Here is a 17,185-nt window from a genome sequence, read left to right as displayed (position 1 = left end):
CAGGAACTTACCCTACTACATAGCGCAAGATCTAAAAAAAAGTAGCAATTTCATTATGGGCTGCTGTTCATAAATAAAGAAGCGGTGTTTTAGCAGTTTTATCAGACACTTTATGTCCTGCTCCGACTTTTGCTGGTATATGCTGCTAAGGATAACAGCATAGAGGGTTAGGAGCTGCTACCCGGGGTGCTAAATCATATCCGTATCCGATGAAATATCCGTAACCGTATTCGTTAGGATACGAATATGCTTACTCAAATTTATAACCGATAGGATATGGTTATGGATATGCTTTTGTAGTGAAATATCTGTATCCGTATTCAAAATATCCGAATACATATTAGTCATACTCTTACGATAGTTTCGATTCTTAGATTATGGATTTGTGGTTAATTTTGATGATCAAGATGTCTAATCTTAACTTTTTAGTTATAATGGACATATTAACGAACTCTTTTGTATCACAAGAACTATGTTTTTCTCAATACTATCTACTTTTCTCGTATCCGTTTTGTAACTACATGCATATCCGCTTATATATCCGCATGTATATCCGTAACCGTATCCGATTTTAGCGGATATGGTTATAAATTTTTCTTACCGAGGTATATCCGTGTCCGAGATGGGTAAGCGGATATGGATATAGTAAGCATCATATCCGAGCTGTATCCGGACCGAATGTACCCCTAGCTGCTACACTAAGCTGACACTAGAAGCTGCTTTTTGGAACACTGGCCCAGCTCGATCCACTTAAGTATGCGTTCTAAAAATGTGCTATTTGGTATTGAAAATTTTGTGGTTCTTTATGATGCCCTGAAAGTGAAACTTATGGAATCATCCATGAGATTGATTACACGTTGCCATTGAAATTGAAGGGCTTGGTTGCACCTAGATATGTCACATGTGCTATCCTCTCCGTATATAAAGGATCAATTACTTCGATATTGGAAGTTATATGTCAATTCTAAAAGTGCAGGATAGGAAAATGTGCAATACCCAGATGGAACATTCTGAGGAGTAAGTAATAGAAGGGACATATTAACATTTGCACAAATTAATAATATCAATTATACTATTATACCACTGTATTTGGAAGCCTACTAATCATAATTTATCCTGTCTGTTAATCTTGGTAATATCGTATTGGAAATCATGCAACCCCACATACGAACATGGTGTTTTATGAATCTTTAAATTTGCTTGTGATCAAAGTAAGCAATAGAAAGGTACTGAAGCGTGATATTCTAATTTTGTAGGTCAACCCATACCTGGTGCATAATGGTTTCTTGGGACATTTTTTAATTTTTTTGTTTGCTTAAGGTTGTATGGAGCTTGCTTTACATATTCATTTATTTGACTTTAATGTTCATTCAAGAGTCACCGTTATTTATATTTCCATATTCATATACTCTGGAGTTCTTTACGGTAATTCTTACTATGAAAGCAGACAAAGAAAGAGCTTATAGCATATTTTGATTGATGATAGGTGACTATCCTTCGTGTCATGTTAACTCACTTTCTGTGTGCTACCCAATTTTTCAATTGTTCTCTTTTTGTTAATTATTGTTACTCACCATTTGAGTTGTATTTGTCTTGTAAAATCTATTTTAGAGATATTTGCTACTACTTTTTGATGATTTAGTTCGTCACTATCCTACTTTGTTCAGCTTTCCATGTTTCATAGACAACATTAAGCTACAACACTGTATGCGTAATTGCTTATTTAACCTCATTCACATTTCCTTCTATTCTGATATCCACCTTCTCCATCACACTTAAATGATAAGACTTTTATATTTATTTTATCCTGTTCATCTAGTCTTGCAGTAGTTGTTTTCATCAACCCTCTTCTTTTCCTTCGGAAATTCAGCTCCTATTTTCTACAAATTTCTCTTTGTCATGCGTACAGGGTGATCTATTGAGGAAATCAATACTAGAAAAGGTTCAGGCGAAGCAATACCAAACTCTAGCTTGCTTTGAGGAGAAGTTCCGTCAAAAGATCCAAGAAAAAGAACTACAGATTCAGGACTTCACCAAGAGAAACATGGAGCTAGAGGAACAATTCAGAAAACTACATCACCAAGTGAGCATGTGGCAGCAAGAGGCCAAGATCAACGAAGATATGATAGATGCCCTTCGATTAAAACTCCAGCATGCGCAGAACAACAGAGAAGGGTGTGGAGATAGCGAGGTGGACTCGGTTTCCTGCTCAAAAAGAGCCATTGATTTCCAGCTCTTAAGCAATGAGAACAAGAAGGAAGAGTCTGTTGCTTGTAAAGTTTGTGGAGTGAATGATATGTGCATGCTTTTGTTGCCATGCCGGCATCTTTGCCTCTGCAAGGATTGTGAGGTTAAGCTGAACTTGTGCCCTGTGTGTCAATGCTCCAAGTTTTTTGGTGTCGAGGTCTATATGTAAGGTCAAGTAATGAAATATTATGACTGGTATATAATTATCTCATTATGCTTATGTATATTTATCTGCTCGCTGTTGATGTATATATGTTAATGAGCATGAAAAAGGTTTCATAGTGGGACCCGCGGAACATATCAATCGTGTTGTACGAATTTTTATTTGGTTGCACTGTTTGAGTGTGAAGCTTTTAAGATCTCAATGACGCATCCCCAATTTGGCTTTTAACGTTTGTCTCCGGTGAGTCCCCTCATGGTTGGTTCTGAATTTTGGTAAGTTATGTGCATGTTTTTCTCGTTGGAAAACTTTCCACTTGCTGTGTTTTCTCTTATTCTTGAAAGCATTACTGTCGAATCTGGTAATTTTATAAAAAAGGGAACATGAGATAGCATACCAAATAACTATTGCTCAAGAAAAAAGGGGCAGCCTAATAGATTATATGACATAGCCGTGTTTGTCAATGAGAGGATTTCCTCCTTGAAAATGAGAGAATATCACATGGTGGGGATTGTGCCACATCATTTTTAAGGAGGAAATCCCTTCCTATGACAAGGATACCCATTATATAAATATGTGTGTGTGTTAATTATTGGGTTTTATTCCCATGTGCGTTAAAAGCGTGATTAAAAAAAAAAAGAATTGAGTGAGTGCAATTGTTTCTTTTGATTTAAATTATTTAATGTCATAAAAATCTACAATCGTTCTTTTTCTTCTAATTTACAATAATTTAGTGCGTCTAGCATAATAGCGAACCTTCAGTTTCCTTAAGAACCAAGTCTCTTAAGGTGTCTGTCTACAACGTAATCAAACTTCACCTTTTAGAAGTGATTTAGACAAATAATCAGCTTTTGAGTTGACCTCATATTAGATTATATAGGCAATGTGAAAACTTATAAGAATTGCTGTGTCCCACCCTTGTATATCTTCCTGCGTCAATTTTAGAGCAACCTGATGAATTAGTATTGATTTTGGCTTATTTTCACTCTGGCATCCCAATGTTTACCCATTTTCTCACTTCGACATCCTAAAGCATTTTTTAAACAGTTTGATATCCCAACCTATGAATCAAAATTTGGTTTTCATAAGCCAAAGTATTTCTTCACCATTTTGATACTCCAATCTTTGAATCCAATTTCACTTTGATCCCCGTCTATATGCCATTTCATTTTGATTTACAATTATTTTGATTTATAATTAGGGGTGCTAAACCGTATCCGTATCTAGGGCTGGGCATATTCGGTTCGGTTCGGTTTTAAGCTCAATCCGCATCTAATCCGAATTTTTTGGATTCTCAAAACTCTCATCCAGATCCAGATTTTTTCCCCTTCATCCGAATATTCGGCCCAACCGAAATTCGGATCGGTTTGGATCGGTTTCGGTTTTGGACCGAATTAATTCTATTTCACAAAAATCTCAATACAATTATGGCCAAGCTATAGAAACAACAGCCTGATGACTAATTATGGCCACTCTGAAAGAGATTTCTAAAAACCTCAATGCAATTAAGATGAGCAAATTTCAGATGCAAGAACAGAGGTTTATCTTATGGTGAATAAAAAATTACAGGCAGAGCTAAGAATGATTCTACTCCCTGGACAAGCAATGAACAAAAATATTAGAAAGAATAACATACGATCAGTGTCTTTAGTTAAGTGCTGAAAACTATGAACAATTAAATATAACCAGATATAGTAACACGCCAACCCTCAAGAATTTAGAGGGCAAGAGATTTGATGAAGATGAGGTATATGCAAATACAGAATGCTGGAAAAAAGAGTCCTGTGCTGATGAAACTTTTTTCGGGTTGTGAGAAATTGAGTTAGGGTTAGGGATTTTTCAGTATTTATATTAGAGAATTCGGTTCGGTTTTTTTCGGGCGGTTCAGGGGTTCAAACCGGATCCAGACCGGTTTAATTCGGTTCGAGCGGTTTAGAGTCTTTTTTTCATCCATTTAATTCGGTTCGGTTAACCGGCCCGCTTTTTCGGGCGGTTTTTTCGGTTGAACCGGTTTTTTTTGGTTTTTGCCCACCCTTATCCGTATCTGAGGAAATATTCGTAACCGTATCCATTAGGATACAGATATGGTTACTCAAATCTATAACCGATAGGATATGGTTATGAATATGGTTTTGCAGTGAAATATTCGTATCCGTATCCGAAATATTCGATTACATATTAGTCATACTCCTACAATAGTTTTAATTCTTAGATTATGGATTTGTGGTTAATTTTGATGATCAAGATGTCTAATCTTAACTTTTTAGTTATAATGAATATATTAACGAACTCTTTTGTATCACATGAACTATGTTTTGTCAATACTATCTAATTTTCTCATATCCGTTCTGTACCCACATGCATATCCGCTTATGTATCCGCATGTATATCAGTAACTGTATCCGATTTAAGCGGATATGGATATGAATTTTCCTTACCAAGGTATATCCGTATCCGTATTTGTATCCCAGATGAGTAAGCAGATACTGATATGATAAGCATCATATCCGAGCTGTATCCGGACTGAATGCACCCCTATTTACAATTATATATTAACGTCCATTTAGATCCATGTTGCTCAACTGTTTACGTGCCCATATAGATTTAAATGAAAAATCTAATGGATCTCAAACGAGGGTATCAAACTAAAATGAGATTGAAACGTGGGATATCAAAATGTTAAAAAAAAAAACTTTGGGGGCATCAAACTGAAATGGGTTAATGGAACTAAATGGAACAGTGGCAGAGCTAGAAATTCATATTAGTGGTGTAGTGTAATATATATATAATGATATATATATATATATATATATATATATTATATATATATATATATTATATATAGTAATATATATATATAATAAGAGAGAGAGAGAAGAGATAGTATAAATAACCAAGCAAAGTTATGTTTGGTAGTGTGTGTCCATCTTCCTCCACTCATCGGAGATAGGGACCGACAGTTCACATGGGTAATGAGGTGGACTGAGAATGGTACACATCACTACCAGAATCATTAAATTTGTGCTTGACAAGCATGACTATTATATATATATATATATATATATAATAATATATATAATATATATATTAATATATATAATATATATTATATATATATATATATAGTATATATAACTTATGTCAACTTAAGTGGATGTCCCTAAGTACATATAATAATAGATACATTGATGGATCACTGATTGAGCTATATTGTGGATGATCCCGCTCTGTTGAACTTGATCTATTATATTCTAAACTACACAACACAACCAAAATTTAAGAGGTGAACTCGCGCGATTTGACCCTTCATCCCATCGTATCAAATTTTAACGGTAACGAGCGACTCATAACTAATGTAGCTCCATCCAGTGCATCGCCATGATAAGAACTTCGCATTGAACTCCCTTAAAGTTGATATAAGTTCTCTCTCTCTCTCTCTCTATCATCAATATTACTACTCAATCAAATATATTATAATTAATACTAAGAGAGAGAGAGGAACCTCATATCCACTTCCAACTTGATACAAGCCATTATCATACCACGTTTCCTACCGTCCCTGGATTATTTAAATATCGGGTTGATAATGATGTGGCATGAATTAATTGCTAGAGGGTATTTTGGTAAAATAAATCACATAAATAGATTCTGTAGCATAAGAAAAATTGATCATCCGGATCTTATATGGCAATTAGAGAGCACTCATGCCCACTCAAAGCCATCCGTCCACGCGATTCAGACCGCCGCCGCTGGCAAGAATATACCGCCAGTCCATCACCGCCTTCTTTCAATAGCCCCCAACGATCCTTCTCGCCCACTGGCCAAAGATCCGCCGCTCGTTCAACCATCACTGCCATCTTTCAATAGCCCCCTACGATCCCTCACGTACCCAGACCTTGGCCACCTGCTGGCCAAAGATGCACCGCCCTCCTCCTCCTCTCCTGGCCATCAGCCACCATGCCACCAGATTCTGATTCCGAACCAAATCAGAGACGAACCGATCGTCATCCTCTCCGATTCCGAAGTCTGCATCAGGTTTTAGTTCCTCCCATTTTTTCTCCTTTGTTTCTTACACGTTTAAGTTTGGATCCTACATCTTTGTTAGATTATTGAATCAATTTCTAAAATCTAGATGGTCGGAAGTGTCAATATTGGTCAATTTTCCAAAAAACACTAACATGCTTCCAGTTAGGGCTTGTTTGGGTCGTTTCCTTCATTTTTCATAACCCATTTTCCTTCACTTTTTTGTGTTTCATTCACTTTCTTGTGTTTGTTTTGCCAAAAAATATGGGCTAAAAGTACTTTCCATCACTTTTCTTAGTTTGGTTCAACTTAAAAAAAGAAGAAAACAATTGATGTGTGAATAGACTCCCTTATTTTCTAGTGTTTGGTTCAAACTATAAAATCAAGAAAACTTGATTGTGGTCACCATGATGTGATACCACCCATATACATATATGCATGCACAAGCTTATACATGTATTATTATGTATTGGATTGTTGCTGACACATGTTTAAATAGATATAAACTCTTATGGAGAACAATTAACTGGTGGTTGACTTTGGTATGGTGTTGCTGATACATGTTTAAATAGGCAAAGTAGAACTTTTGAGATTAATTTAAGTTGAGAAACAAAAATTTGTGTGCTTTGGTGGGCTGACATGCAAAACCAATAAAAGGGACAAAATATCTCCAAATAATTCAACTGGTGTTGCTGATACATGTTTACAAAAGATTCGTAAACAAATTAATTTAAGTTGAGAAACAAAAATTTGTGAGCTTTGATGTTGCTGATACAATTTTTTTAAAGAGAAAAGATATCATTAAAGGAAAAAAGGTTACATGCTTTCGCCTCTCATTGTGAGAGTGATCAGTTCTAAAGTGAGACATCCTCACTCTTACAAAAGGATCTAAGAAACAAATTCTTTTACAACAGACTTGTGAGCTTATGAACATGTAGCTCCTGAAAAATATAACAAGATACAAAATATAGTCCACAACTCCAATCTTAACCATCACCTCAAGCAACATCTTAGAGCCATAATTCAAAACATGAGGCACTTGTAGCTCCTGAAAAATATAACAAGATACAAAATACAGTCCACAACTCCAAGCTTATCCATCACCTCAAGCAACATCCTAGAGCCAGAATTCAAAACATGAGGTAGCAAGCCTATATAAATCCCCGATTGCGTATGAAACATCCACAAATAGGAATGCATAAACCCAAAGTCCAGCATGAAAATCGGCCACCAGTCTAACATCAATAGACACATATATCATTACGACCGGACCAAGCAAGCTAACAGCTAGAAAAGACAAAGAAAACCATCTGCTACAGTAATTAGAGAAAATATGCTCAGAAAGGGCCCTTTTTTCATTATCTGCCTCGCCATGAAGTTTATAATAGCAATGTTGGCTGTAATATATTGCCTCGCCAATATATTGCTGCTATAAACTTTGGCTGCATATCTTAAAAGTAGCCCATCATCATAACACAAAATATGCATACCAACCTAGAAATTCAGACAAGTTGGAACAAAAATGAAACCAAAAGAAAGCACACAACTGAAACCACATGCAAGCACACAACTGAAACATGAGGCCAAGCCAACAATTCAAACCAAATGCCAAGCAAACAATTGAAACCATTTTGCACATAACTGGAACCGAATGCCAAGCAAACAGGCGAAACCAAACACCTAGCACATATGGAATGGTTGATGGATAACATTGCCTATAATTATGATGATTCCTCGAAGTTACCTCAGTTTAGAAGCACAAATTTATGCGAGAAAATGCATTCTAACTGTACATAGTCTAAAACCAACCAAGGCCAACCAAAGGACACAACTGAAACCAACTTCATAACCATCCAGGAGCTGAAACCAAGGCCGAGAGCAAGGTTGAAACCATGCACACAAAGGCCAAGCACACAACAACAATGAGAGTTTGAGAGTTACAATTTGACATCCTTAACATTCATGCTATCCATTATATATGCTAAAACTATCATTAGACTATTACAATCCCTCATGACAAAAGCATATAGCAGATGGTGGGCTCCACTATTAGTAGACCCTTTTGCATATAAAAGGTAGTATTTGCACATACCCAAATGTACAAAAAGAATCGTTTATTTCTTCTTATTGAGTCAAGACGTCATCATTTTGACATTAATATTAACTTGAAAACAGAAGCGCATATTATATCAAGTAAAAGAATCCAAGCAATGATTCTCGATACATACAAGCCGAAAATAAACTTGTGGATCAAGTGCAAAACAGTGATATTGCTTCACTTTAATATGATAATAATAATGTGTCTAGTGTAAAACAGTGATATTGCTGCACTTTAACATTGAGAGAAAGTCATTCACCTTTCCCCACTTGTAAACCTGTCAAACAAGTTTGCATTAGCCAAATAATATTCGATATAATATTTAAAGTCACAACTGAGATGCATGATGATAGAGATAGTAGCACTAGTTTTGTACAAATGTAAGTTTAATACATCTACCATAGTTGTTAGGCAAAAGGATGATCAATCATCTAGCTCATTTACATACAAAAATAATTACACAAGCATTGATATATTAGCTAGTTTCATAAAAACATCCCAAAAGCTAGGCAATCCAACCTTCCACCTCGCTAATCAAGAGGTTGACTCTTCATGAACTCAGTTAACATATTCTTTTGCATAATAGTTGGCCTCCCCATAAACAACCTAGCTTGTGACATTCTCATGCATTTCTTGATAAAACTTATTAAGAATTTCTATGTCGAATTCATCATCATGTGCAAATATAGCTTTTGCTAACTTCTCCGTCCAATGCATACTCACTATGCACATGGATGAGGTGAATTGTTTTACTTTATTTACTATCTCATGCATAAGCACCGTGTCCTCATTGGATCTCCCCCCTTCCTTTACGCATCTTTGACACGTCATTTTTAGCTTTGTTCACACTAGAAGATGGATTGGATTTTGAGGGCATAGTTGGAACATTCGGTGGTAGAATATCATCTTCATCTAAAGAGACATAGCTAGACGTCTTCTCCTTTGGCATACTAATATCATTATCATCATCACCAATATTAAAATGTGCACTACCACCAAATTTGTTCATCACATCTACAGTATAATCTCCTCTAGCAACATCATCTCCAATTATAGCGGCGAGGTCATCATAATATTTCATGGGCTTGTTGATGTATTCCCTATGTTTAGAACTATTTATACTTTTGTTCTGTATAGTTAAGACATATATCAAATCCATATATGGACAACATCGAACAAAATTAGAACTATTTGATAAGAAATGGACATTACAAAATTGTAAATACCTTTAGGCATTTATCAAAGCAAGTTTCATCCATAATTACTATCTTCTTCTTATCATCCCAACCGGCACTGCTCAAGTTACGACATTTTTACATGTCCAAGAATCTATTGCGGATAGTTTTCATACCGTTCTCCACATTTTTGGTAGTGAACGTTGAACCTAATTATTCATTTATATGAACGGCGGCGCCATGATAAGCAGTTTTTTTGAACTTCTTATCCGCCTTCATTCCATTTTTAGCACACTTTGCAAGAAAAAGAATTAGCAAATCATCATGTTTACTCTCCCATAATTGGTTAACTCTCCCATTGCAAGCCTCTTTCTCTTTAGATTTATGAGCAAGAGCTTTCTTTCTCCTCTTTGGATTAGGGGATGAACTTTCATCACCATCAATATTAATAGCATTTCTCTTGTTGCTTTGACATTGTTGATTAGGTGACGGAGTTTCACCCATGCTACAACTTTGACGTTGTAAAGTTGGAGGAGCATTTAGCATGTTCATGAATGAAATTGGGGGTTGTTGGCCAATTCCCCAAAAGTTAGCATCTTACATTTAAAAATTATTCCAAAAATTAGGATCTTGGCCAACTTATGAAGAGTGGTAAGGCATAAATCTCGGGTTGAACCCACAAGAGATTGATAAATTCCATGGGGTTCTAGGAGATGAATTTGATACCGGACTCTTGCCTTTGACCTTATAAAGTTCCTCACAATTGAAGTTATCGGCCATACCTAGAAAATAGTTATAGAGAAATGCCAAAAATAAACGTAAGTTGATTAAAGAAAGTGTGTCCTAAGAGAAAGTAGTTATCACGAAAAATAAATGTAAGTTGAGTAATAAAATTTATTCCTAAGAGAAAAACCCATACAACACATAATAGTAACATACAAATGTTTCTCAATTAACTTACATAGTGTTGCATCGTGCCATCATAAAATAAAGTATATGAAAATAGAAAAATGCATAACATAAGACACCATATCTAATATATTGCATCACATGCCTACTTCATTAGTATTCACTCCCTTATATTTTTCACAGTAATCAACCAACATTTCCCAAGCTATGTGATCTCTACGAACCTTCCATACATTTCTTGATTGTGTTTTCTCCATTTGAGTTTAGGATTGAGAGAAATCAACAATATTATTCTCATCTTCATTAGCAACATCACCTTCATCATCTTCGATCTCAATAGTCTCATTGAATATGTCATCATCTAGGTCAACCATTGCAATATAATTGTGAAAAACTGCATAAGCTAATACGATATGCACTTGCGCTTAAAAAGGGTAATGAGGCTTTACGGTGAGAATTTTAAAATGATTCTTCAAACAACCAAATGTAGATTCAATCTTAGACCATAAAGAAGAATGTCTAAGATTGAATAATTCCCTTCTATTTTTAGGTGTTCTTCCTATTTGTTCCTTCAAATGGTAACGAACACCGCGATATGGGGAGATGAAACTCGGCATAGTCGTGTATCCCGTATCACACAAGTAATACTTTCCTACAAGATGTATGATGTGAAAGTGTTTAGTAGAATTTTTTGTTATTTCATTGAATATCATTTATTAATTGAGGTAATTACTTAAAATTGATGATTTGATGAAATTACCATTATATACTTTCAAGCTATGAGGTTGTGGCCTAGACAATGCATCTTGAAGGACTCTGTAGTCATTTGGAGAACCTTCCCATCTAGCTAATACATAAGTGAATAACTTGTTTGGAGTACAAGCCGCTAAAACATTTTGTGTAACACTTTTTCGACCACAGAATCGTGGTTGAAGACTATCAGGTAGCATAACATCAACATGTGTCCCATCTATCATACTAATACAATCCTAGAGAACAAAAAAATACTATTGAATTTTTTAAATTAAATTACACGAACATACTTTTAATCACAAATTATAGAGAGAATTCCTTAAAATAATGATAGTATAGAGGGTTGCTAAGGATCTCGTATGGAACTTCATTCCGTACTTGTCTTAAAAAGCATGGTTGTATGTGGTAAATTGCTTCTAACACTTTGTTGAATTACCTACTCACAGTCTTGCTAGATCTAATAAAACATGACCTAATACTTTGATTTTTAGTTTTATGCCCCAAAATATTCAAAGTCATAGCAAGTTGCTCCTCCACATGACCTAATACTTTGATTTTTAGTTTTATGCCCCAAAATATTCAAAGTCATAGCAAGTTGCTCCTCCACTGTAACATGTCTTGAGTCATAGCAAGTTGCTCCTCCACTGTAACATGTCTTGAGTCTCGCAATAAATCATTCCTCCTCATTATCTCTGCAAGCTTCATAAAAACACCACTATGCATTCTAACATAGTTGACACAACTATCACTAAATCCATTGTATATATGATCCATGTGTTGTTTTCTATTTTGATATTTTTTTATTTTATCTTCACTAGGACCTGCATGTATAGATCTATATCTATTTTGCATTCTCCTCATGAATGTCATAAGCATAACTAAGACAGATAGTGGAACACCCGAATACATATTAACCATAGCCTCTTCATCGAGATCACCATCCATCTAAAATACAAACATCATATTAAAGCAGATACCAACATTGATTTTTTTCAACATATCAAATTAGAACAAGTTAGACAAAATACAATCTCATAATCAAGGATTATACATATCAAATTCTTGTGTAGATACAAGCTCAGATTGTGTAGATACAATCATGCCATTGCGTAAAGCAATTCTTGTGAATAATGTGCATGTATTTGAGGCAAAAGCATAGGATCAACCCTTTTATTTACCTACCAGGATATTTCACATGCCATGAAATGCTAACATGTTTGTTCATGTGTTTGTGTGTTTATCACTATATAGAGAGTATCCCCTTATCATATACACTTTTATACACACAAATGCACATACATGCATACATACATACATACATAATTTATAATCTTGATGTTAGAATCTCAAGGTACATAATTTGGACAAGAAAGTATTTACCCTTGTTAAAGTGCATTAGATGTTTCCTTTTCCACTTCTTTACTAACATCTATTCAAATTTGTTTTTTAGTTTGTAGGAGCTACAATGGACTCAAGAGATTTAAGTTTACAAACATTAATGATCTAAATGATCAAGCTAAAGAAAACAAAAGAAAATAATTTATGACTACATACCAAAATCATAAAAAACAACCAACAAAAATTATATAATCTGAAATAGATCATCCAATACATAGCAAGCAGACTGAAAAAGTACACAAAATAATCACCATTAATTTTTTTTTTTACCTTCCTAGTGGTAGAAAGCAGAGAATCGTAATAGAGAATCTCCAATATCTACAGATATCGAGTAACTACTCTGGATTTAAAGTAGTTTGTGCAAATCATAGTGGGAAATAGGGGTCAAAACACCCAAACTTAGACAAATTTTAAATCTGATGTCAAAGGAAGAGCTGCATCAATAAATAAACGGCATAAAAACTAAATATAAAAAAAGATTTGATTTTTAGGACTGTACCTCCATAAATCAACCAAGATCTTTCATTTTGCATAGCCATCAACTAATTTGGGTGAAAGATCTTGTTGTTTTTTTCCTTCTGTTTTAAGGCTAGGGTTTCAATCAGGACCTGACCGCAAAAAATGGATTTCAAGGGAATATTGGCTACGAACCAAAGGTGGACGACTCGGGGGAGGAGGTGAGGTGGTGGAGGGAGAGGGGAAGGAGGGCAATATTGGCGAGGACGACGATGTCGACGCTGAAGAGGGCATAGGTGGGAGGAAAATCTTGATTGATTCGGGCGGGAGGGAGAGAGGGGTGGGAGGGGATGGAGATTAGGGCCTTTTTTGCGGAGAGGAAAAAATGAGGTTTTCCTTCGTAATCGGGCGTTTTGGAGCTAAAATTTTTAGGAAAAAGTTTGACGTGGCGCCCCCTCTTTCCTTCACTTTCTTTTTTACTTTTTGTGAACCAAACATCCGATTGTGAGGGAAAAGAACAAATTTTCCCTGTGTCAATTTTCTGATGGGCCACTTTTTTTCCACTTTTTGCATTTTTTTTGACGAAGCAAACAGGCCCTTAGCGTTAGTGGCAGATAATCCTTGGTTAGTCTTGCATAGGCTTTTTTGTACATTTTTTCCATAGGCTGAAGAGAGGCATGTTGAGATTCTAGGCATGGCATGTTGAACTTCTTTCAATAGTCCCCATTGATCCCTCTTGCGCCCAGACCTCGACCGTCCACTTGCTTGAGATAGCCGCCCGCTGGCTAAAGATCCGCCGCCCGCTCAACCAACATTGAGATCCGCCGCATGTTGAGAGTGCTCAGTGCTCCAAACTTAGTTGATAGCAATTTTACAAATTTGTGAATGAATTGTGTGAATCAAATGATGAATTTTGTGAGATAATTATGCTCTAATGTAAGTTTGTTGGGTTGGTGAAGAGATTTGCATTGTGAATATGTTTTGATAAATTTGTACAGTATATCCCCTTATGCAAGTAAAACTTGATATGTAAATTCAGATAGTGATATAGTGGATATATTCATTGAGAATGAATTGTGGTTATTTTGCATGGATAGTTCAGTTTATGTTGTGTGCATTTTATTTGTGGAAGAAATGAATGAGATTTTCAATGGCATGATATCAGTTTTTTTGGTCTTCATTAACTTAGACAATCTGCAGTGTACTTATTTTAATTCGAGTCAGCAAAAAATTGTTAGTCTGGTTTTTTTGACAAAATTCTACCTTTCTACCTACAAATTGTGTATAATTTGTGATATCAGGTTTATGATCGAAGCTGCTATACCAAACTCATGCTCCTCCCCTTTTGAGTAGTAAATGTTGGTTTGCTGAAGGTTCACTTTAGTATTTCTCTGCAATGTTTTCAAGTTCATTTTCTTATCGCATGCTGTGTTAGTAGAGAGGAGAGCAAATGCGTTATTTCAAGTCTCACCCTTCATTTAACTAAATCCAGCAATAAACTTTGGACTAACAAATCTCATAAAATGTCGTAGACTTTCACAGTTTTCTCACAGAACTATCTCAATGTTTTGTTTATTCCTATAGAAAATCATGGACTCCTATTGAGTTCTATAAAACTTGCATAAAACTCTTACAAATCACATATGTAAGCTTCATATTTTTCATCAAGTTTGTTAAACAACGTTCATGTGGTGGATGGAGAAGGTCACTTTCATACAAAAAAATATTTCAACTTGGAATCAAAAGACTAATTTTGATACAACAAATGAGCAATCAATATATGGAGAGAAATGAAGCAAACTAAAATCATAACCCTCAACAATGATATTAATCATATAAAACAAGGTCTTCCACAACAAAATGTTAGAAAATAAAATGACAAACATAAAATTCTTTTAAGGCCATAAAGTAACTTTACATATCCAGAGAGCTTCGAAAGAACATTGACAAATAAAAGAAAGATTAGAATAGGTTATTAGTAGTAATATTCTTCAACATCTTCATCCTCTTCTTCTTGGTCTTCCAGATCTTCATCTTCTTCCTCATTGATGCTTCCTACTTGACTTGGGCTCTCAATATTCATCAAAAAAATTAGAAATATCATACTTTGCATAGGAACATTCTCCCACATTTGAGAATAAAAAATTAATTTTACCTTGCAAGTTCGACTATTGTGACCTTTCTCATAACATTTCCTACAAGTTCTTTGCTTCTTAGCTTTCAACTCTGAAGGAGGCTTAAAACGTTGCATCTTTCTTTTTCCTTTACAATTTGAAATAGGAGGAGCTCTCACCATACAATTATTATCAATAATACTTTCTTGTGTTTGAGAACATGCAGAACATTGGATTTGCGTCATGTCATCATGCCCTGATTTATTCTCTAGTAAGTGTATTTTTGTCGCTATTATTTCTCCCACAACTTGATCTATTTTTTTATTTGCTAAATTATACAACTCAATACATGTGGAACCTTCTGCAACTAATTTCATTATTTTTTGAGACAAACTATTAAACATTAGAGTCTTTGAGGAGTAATTTGATTATTCAGTGCTAAGACATTGGTGCGTATCAAAACTTTCTTCCTTAGCTGACTTTGTCCATCTCTTTAAAATACATTTAGAGGGCATTTCCAAGACATCAAGATGCAAAAGCACCTTAAGCACATGCGAGCACACCATTCCACTAAATTTGAACATTTTACAATTTTAAGATACTGTCGTAGGGGCTTGGAAGGTAACCATATAAGTTCTTCTTCTAGCACTTGGTTTGTCTGAGTTTGAGACTTGCACTAGTTTGTACAATGCTTTAGGCTCCATTTCATTCAGAGAAAATGAAAATCTCTCTTTTAGTTGATCCTTGAAGACCCTAAACATTGCTCTAGTATAAATCTTTTGTGCATGCCTCTCTATTAGGCTTGAAGACCATGAACTTGGCTTGTATTGTAGAGAGCGAAAATCCTCTTGCTCTTCTATGTCATATCGATCTTCTAAAGACTTTTCATATTGCATGACAAACTCATAAATTGTTGTATGGTTATTGACTTTACCTTTGAGAAGTGCATTAAAACTCTCGCTTCTTTGCGTTGTAGACATGAAAAAGCACAAAATATATTTTTAAATTATGATGGCACCCACATATCTCGAATTTGATACAAATGTTTTAGATGTGTGTTATCTTCAACTCCATGCTTCTCTATCATAGAAGTCCAACTTGACTCAAAATCCTCAACTGTTAAGCTAAAATTGATGCAACTAAGAAAGTCCTCTTGAAACTTTTATTTTGTGCCAAATAAAATGCCTAGATGCTCGCGTGCTTTCCGAATAATGTGCCACTTACAAAACTGATGAGCCGTATTAGGAAGGACCTCACTTGTTACTTTCCTCATTGAAGGATCTTGATTTATCAGAATACAAGTAGGATGCTTACCAAACATTGCATTAAGCCATGTTCGAAACACCCACATGAAGGATTCTGTGGTCTCGTCTCTAATCAAAGCACAACCAAATAATATAGTTTAAGAATGGTAGTTTACCCCGATGAATGGTGCAAATGGCATACTGTACTTGTTTGTACAATATGTGGTATCAAAAGTGACTACATGTCCAAAGTGCTGGTAGGCCATCCTTGATATCCCGTCAACCCAAAACATATTTTTTACACAATTATTACTATCAATCTTGATTGCATAAAAGAACATAGGATTCACAGCTTGTAGTTGTTGAAAGTGACTTAGAGTCGTTGAGATATCACTCTAAAAAAGAGACCTTCTTTGGCGTGTTGTAAATTTGCTTAGGTCCCTCCTAGTGAATGGTAAATTATGAATCCCTCCACGTTGAGATGCAATAAAGTCCCTGATATGTTTTGTTGAAATATTTTGCTCACACATAGTTCATATAAGGTTGGCTTCTTCATCTCTAATATTTCACCGACACTGATAGAAACGAGATTTTGAAGGGCTCGATAC

The 17,185-nt window shown here is 35.2% G+C and overlaps 1 protein-coding gene across 1 annotated transcript in view; it reads left to right on the top strand.

Moving 5' to 3' along the window:
• Positions 1-2,591, top strand: part of LOC109848920 (probable BOI-related E3 ubiquitin-protein ligase 2) — a 12,094-nt gene extending 9,503 nt beyond the window's left edge. Inside the window, exon 4 of the mRNA XM_020418644.1 lies at positions 1,910-2,591. Coding sequence (XP_020274233.1) covers positions 1,910-2,416 — 507 coding nt within the window. The 3' untranslated portion in view covers positions 2,417-2,591. The remainder of the gene's footprint in view (positions 1-1,909) is intronic.

The sequence above is a fragment of the Asparagus officinalis genome, chromosome 7 (assembly GCF_001876935.1).
Source record: "Asparagus officinalis chromosome 7, Aspof.V1, whole genome shotgun sequence".
Taxonomy (NCBI): domain Eukaryota; kingdom Viridiplantae; phylum Streptophyta; class Magnoliopsida; order Asparagales; family Asparagaceae; genus Asparagus; species Asparagus officinalis.
The sequence above is the reverse complement of the archived record's forward strand: the minus strand, read 5'-3'. Positions and strand labels throughout refer to the sequence as shown.